General features: G+C 43.7%; 1 protein-coding gene across 1 annotated transcript; it reads right to left on the reverse strand.

The window, feature by feature from the left end:
* Positions 1–605: 605 nt before the first annotated feature.
* Positions 606–6,122, reverse strand: LOC306771885 (uncharacterized protein). The gene is made up of 10 exons (XM_079261207.1): positions 5,948–6,122; positions 5,674–5,875; positions 5,428–5,596; positions 5,208–5,301; positions 5,098–5,139; positions 2,360–2,413; positions 2,144–2,271; positions 1,927–2,062; positions 1,769–1,839; positions 606–847 (listed from the first exon to the last, which is right to left on the reverse strand). The coding sequence occupies exons 1-10, from the start codon at positions 5,991–5,993 to the stop codon at positions 629–631; spliced, it is 1,161 nt and encodes a 386-aa protein (XP_079117333.1). The 5' UTR covers positions 5,994–6,122; the 3' UTR covers positions 606–628.
* Between the last annotated feature and the right edge of the window lie 242 nt (positions 6,123–6,364).

A 6,364-nucleotide genomic window follows, 5' to 3' on the forward strand; every position in this document is an offset into this window, starting at 1 on the left:
CATATATACATATATACATATATATATATATATATATATACATATATACATATATATATATATATATATATATATATATATATATATATATACATATATATATATATATATATATATATACATATATATATATATATATATATATATATATATATGATTGGTTGATGCCCCGCGTCAAGCGGCCAAAGTTCAGCTTTGCCCGTCTCTGGCTTTTGATGCACGTTCCGCACGGAATGCGCATCAAGCTGAAGGTAGTGAGAATGGTCATCCACAAATGTCTGAAACTGAGTCCATTGACATTGATATCCTAATAGGACATGTGAGACAAGTGTAAGTCCACAGGAAACAAAATACCAAGTCATACTTTTCAAAAATTGACAAGACAAATTTCCAAAATAACAGGCAACTCAACACAATCCTGTCATCTGAACCTGGTGTAGTGAAATTCAGAAACAAGGAACATGAAGCAGAATAAAAGCAAGTAGAGAACAGAAAGAACTTTTATCCAATCAGAGATGTTCTAGCTGCAGAGAAAGTGGACTGTGTGGACAGACACATCAGTGAGACAGTAGAATTGTTACATCATCTCCATGGTAACATGGTAAGATCAGCTGATGATGACGCATGTTTATTTTCCGGACTGCATCATGTTGAGTCCCTGCACAGTGAGACACAGGACCTCCAGCAGAACCTCTGCAGGTATGTCCCAGCTCTCGCTCATCTCTACCAGCGTCTCATTGGTAGAGCAGAGGAAGTCGGCGGCCCAGCGGAATTCTCCGTCTTCCTGCAGGGTGGCGGGCAGCGACTCTGGGAGCTTAGCCTGGCGATCTTTCCTCAGGCTGTCCACCTGGAGACAGACAAAGACAGAAAGTTATGATGTTTGATGTCCTGATGTCCCCTGTGAAGTAAAACACCTTGTTGTTTGAGGTTTGCTGCTTTTCCGCTGATTTATACTCATATTTTCTTAGTTTGGGTCTTTTTTAGGCCTCATTCTGTCTAATCTGGTCATCTTAATCCTGTTCATATTGTCTGGCGTTGCTTCCTGCTCTACAGCGGGGGTCAACTCCAAACTTTGACAGCTGCAGTCCAAGTGTTCAGGGTTTCCCTGCTGCAACACACCTGAAACATCATACTCAATTAGCAGACTGGTGCAGAGCCTGACATTCGGTCTGTTGGGACAACTAAACATGTAAGTCCCATCAGAAAATCAGAGTTTGCGTCAGTGAGAGATTCGACCAATCAGGACCATGTTCTTTCATCAGGTCCACAAGCTGCAGTTGGTGAAGTCCAGTTTCACACTTCCTTTGCAGTCAATTGCTCCTTGCCATGTTTTATGGTCAGGTGGTCACATTTTCTGTTGCTGTTCAGGTGCAGTCTGAAGTTTCTAACTGACATGCAGGACTGCAGGACCACAATCCTTTGCTTCTAGACGAGTTGGCTGCATATAGCTGAAGTCGACTAGACTCTGTACAAGTTTGCTAGAGTCAGCTATGCTGCAGCAGGGAAACTTTCAGTGGAACACTTCGAGAAAGTAGAGTTGAGCCATTTCGTTCAGGGCTCTCCAAAGTTGATCACGTCATCAGAGGATGATGAGATGATTGTTTTGATGTGTGTTCAGACCCAATTCTGTTAATGTTTATGGAAAACAACTCAGGTCTAATGTTGTTAGTTTCTGACAGATTCAACAACCTGCAGGACACCTGCAGAGAGCTGTGTGTCCACAGTGAGAACAGAGAGGTCAAACATGGCGGACAGGAAATGCACCAACCAGCTGGTTGAGGACTCTTAGTGTTTCTGGGCTGCAGGACATCAGAAGTGGTGGCATTTCATCTGGCAGAGCTGCAAAGCAACAACACATTAAAGCCGACAGTCTGATCTTCATCTGAGGAACATCTGAGATTCTCTGGACCAGATCAGCTGACTTACTGTCCATCGCACTGACGAGCACATAGACGGCGTTCTTCATGGATGAGGAGATGCCAGAAACATCCAGAAGGCCCATAAAAGAAGCAACAGCTGGACACTCAGGGCAGTCGCATGATCCGTTGCTGCACTGCTCTAGCTGGGAGGAGGAGAAGGAAGATACAACATTATTTCTGCTGACCAGTGTGACCCAGTGTTTATGATCCAGAGCCAAAGGTACCGTTTCCTCCAGCAGAGTCAGAGTGTCTCTGTCCTCCAGAACCTTCCGGAGCTTCTCTAGCAGATCAGAACAGGTGGACTTGGGCAGGTCCGCCAGCGGCTGCAGGAGACCTTTCTTATCCTGGATCTCTACAGGAAGCAACAACAGCAACATGATGATGATGTGCTGACGTCACATTCAGGAAGCAGAAAGACCATTCCAGAAAGTCAAACTTACCATCTATGGCCTTGTTAAGAGGTTCAGAGGGTCTGCCGTCGTGACTAAACAAACCTGAGAAGACAGGAGGAGGATGAAGATCTAACAACATTTACCTGCTGAGTCCACATGAGGGAATGTTGGTTCCACATTGAACTACAGACAGAACTGAACTGCTATCACGAGAACCCCAATCTATGCCATCACAACCCTGATCCCAACCTGCACCATCAGAACTTTGATTCCAACCGGTACCATCAAAATCCTAATTCCAGTTATGCCCCATTGAATATAACAATTTAAACTGATATAGAAAGATGGAATGCCATACCTACACTACTCACAAAAAGTTAGGGATATTTGGCTTTCAGGTGAAATTTATGGAAAATGCAATATGTTCATGCTACAGTGATATAATATCATAAAAGTAAGACATTTAAGTAGAAGGATGCACTACTGATTTCCTTATCTCAAAAAATTCATTCAACACAAAAGGTAACAACAATGGTAGTTACACCACAACAAAAAAATTTGAACGTCTCAATATCTCGTCATGTGCCCTTGAGCATCAATTACAGCTTGACAACGACGTCTCATGCTGTTCACAAGGCAACTTATTGCCTGCTGAGGCATGGCATCCCACTCTTCTTGAAGGGCAGCCCTCAGGTCATTGAGGTTCTGGGGTGCAGGGTTTCGAGCCTCTACATGACGGCTCAGCTGATCCCACAGGTTTTCAATGGGATTCAGGTCTGGAGAGAGTGCAGGTCATTCCATTTGAGGTACACCAGTCTCCAACAGCCGTTCCCTGATGATGCGGCCTCGATGAGCAGGAGCATTGTCGTCCATGAAGATGAAATTAGGCCTGTGCTGTTCATGTAGGGGCACAATCACTGGATTAATGATGTTATTCAGGTAGTATGGGCTTGTCACTGTACCATTCACAAAGTGTAGGGCAGTTCTGTACCAAGTGGACACCCCTGCCCACACTGTAACACCGCCACCACCAAAAGCTCGCCTGGTGACAACAGTGGCTGATGCATAGCGCTCTCCCTGACGTCTCCAACATTGTTGCCGGCCATCATTTCTGCTCAGTGTGAATCGACTTTCATCAGAGAACAGCACTGAGGCCCACTGGTTCCTCGTCCAGCGTAAATGCTCCCTGGCCCATGCAAGACGATGATGCCTGTGCCTGGTGGTGTGGTCAGGTACCCGTGCAGGTCGTCTAGCACGCAGACCACGCTGATGGAAACGGTTTCGAATGGTCTGACGTGACACTTGGGTGCCTCTCACCTCTCTTAAACGTGCCTGGAGTTGAGTGGCATTCATCATCCGGTTTCTCAGGGCAGTGTTCACAATGTAGCGATCATCAGCACGGGATGTGGCCAAAGGACGTCCACTTCTAGGCCTTTCTGTGACTCTTCCAGTCTCTCGATATCTCTGTTGCAACCTGCTGATGACACTCTGTGACACTCCAAGCTCAGTGGCCACTTCTGTCTGAGAACGTTCTGTTTGAAGCATCACAATGGCAAGGGACTGTTGTTCCATCGTTAGGTGTCGTCTTGGTCTCATGATGTCAAAATGTGAACAGCATGATGAGGACAACTGTTTAAACACCAGCTCTAATTGAACCTGGACATTTATTGGTCAATTCAAGGATCACACACCTGCCGTGATTTTTGCCGTTAAGCTCCTTGTTAGAGAACAGCAACTTGTGCAAAATTTATTGAAACATTTAACAGTTGGACAGTAAGTTCACCTGTACAGGTTTGAATGCATTTTAGGCTTGTTGTGAAATTTCACCCAAAAGCTGAATATCCCTAACTTTTTGTGAATAGTGTATTTTGGACTTATACTAGGATCAATTCAGTTAGATCAAATATCCTCCCCCAATTACTAAACTTATTTCAATATTTACCAATCCCCATACCCCAAAAATAATTTGTGGATTGGGATAGATTGTTGTCAGAATATATGTAAAAACAAAAAGAAGCTAGAGTGAAGCATAAAAGCTTACAACCAAAAAAAAAGATAAGGGTAGTCATGGCCTCCCTTGTTTGTTAGATTACTACTGTGCTTCCCAGTTGAGACCAATTAATATGTTTATGCTCTTCAACTTACTCCACAGGATGGAAAGATGTGGAAGGGACGACAATAAAAAGAACACCAATTACAGCTGTATTAGCTGACATTAACCTGCAGAATAAAATTAGCCTAACTGACGAATCCATATCACATATAACATTTTCTGTTTGGAATTAAACAACAAAAATGTGTGTTTTGGAAGACAGCTCTACAATTTTAAGGTGGTGTACATATGATTCTGACTTTAAACCAAATCAGTACGACGACAGATTTAAGAGCTGGATTTAAAAAGACTTGACCAATTTTATCCATTTTTCCACAAGGGGGCACTCTAGAGCTTTGAACGTCTGCAAAGAAATTACAAGTTAGGCTCTGAAGACTTCTTCTTCAGGTATCTTCAGGTCAGAAATATTTTTAACAATGATCTGAAACTGAATTTAAACTAATTAGGCTTAGTTGAAACATTTGTGTCATTAATTAAATCAGTAGCACACAAAAATATTGTTCAGACCCGATTCTGTTAATGTTTATGGAAAACAACTCAGGTCTAATGTTAAGTTTACAGCCAGACCAGGGATGCTGTGTGCCCATCTCTGAAGGATCACTGCTCCTTCACGTCATGATTCACACATTAGAAAAGATTTTCACATAAATCACCAAAAAGCAAAACAACCTACACAGCAGGTTTCTCTTGTGATTCCAGGGTTCCAGGGAGATGACTAAAAAGGAAAAAGAGAAGAATTAAACTCTGAAACACACACACATTAAATTTAGCATTTATTCTCACCCATCTGTCTGTCTTCCAGCTGTATCTCCATCAGCCCGTAAGCAAACGTGGATTCTTTCGGGACTGTGAAGCTCGCCTCCTCCTTTAAGCCGCCCTGATGGAACAAGTCGAAATGGGTTTATTTTCACACCTGAAACACAGCCGATACGATCCCACAGTGCTGGAATATTGATGATTCTTCATAGAAAACACTTCCCTCCATTGTCGGTTTTTCTCTCACCTTCACAAGCAGATTCACCATCTTCTGGTACGATACGGAGAAGCTGCCTCCTTTTTTGGAATTATGGATCATTTTGACAGGTTTTGTGTTGTAAATCATCTCGAAAACAAAGGCCAACTTGTCCCCCTTCTTCAATCTCAGCTGTTTGAAGTTCTTCTGTCCAATGGTCCTGACAAATCCACAGCAGGAGCAGTTAGGAGGTGTAAGGAGGGTTCGGAGGAGCGATGAACAGTGAGGGTTTAATACCTGCCACTGAACCTGCTACTGATGGGTTTCAGTTTGACCGTCTTCGTCTTGAAGCTGACGGGTGTTGCCAGACTGTCCACAGTGTCACCGATTACTGTGATTTTACCTGTGGCCACCAGATCGTGTCCTCCTCCCACGCCGACACCTGCGCTGGTTCCACTGCAAGTTGTGAAATCCTCCACCAGAATGTTCTCATCAAATTCTGCCAGGAAGGTTTTCTGTCATTCAACCTCTACATGATTTTTTCACGTGAATGTTTGAGTTAATTACACACCTGGACAGAACTGGTCCTCCTCCAGGAGCTCAGGCAGCGTCAGCATCAGGGTTCTGTATTTGGGAAAGCTCCAGATATTTCCCTGATGGATCCGGACCAGAGTCAGGAAATCCAGTTTTTTATTCAAATCCTTGTTCGGGATCAGATCACTGGATCCAAGATTTTTAACAATTGATTTGGTTTCCTGTGCAAACATCTTCTGCAGAGACACAATGGGACAAAAATCTGCTTCAGCAGGTTCTGGTCCAGATGAGTCAACAGTACACAGACCACAACCAGCTCATACAACACCAAGACGAGACCAGAACCTGAACCTGATCCTGAACCAGTACCAGAGCATGAACCTGAGCCAGAACCTTGTCCTGTACCAATACCATTACCAGTACCAGAGCCGAAGCCTGAGTGTGAAACAGAACC

The sequence above is a fragment of the Telmatherina bonti genome (assembly GCF_933228915.1).
Source record: "Telmatherina bonti genome assembly, chromosome: 21".
NCBI lineage: Eukaryota > Metazoa > Chordata > Actinopteri > Atheriniformes > Telmatherinidae > Telmatherina > Telmatherina bonti.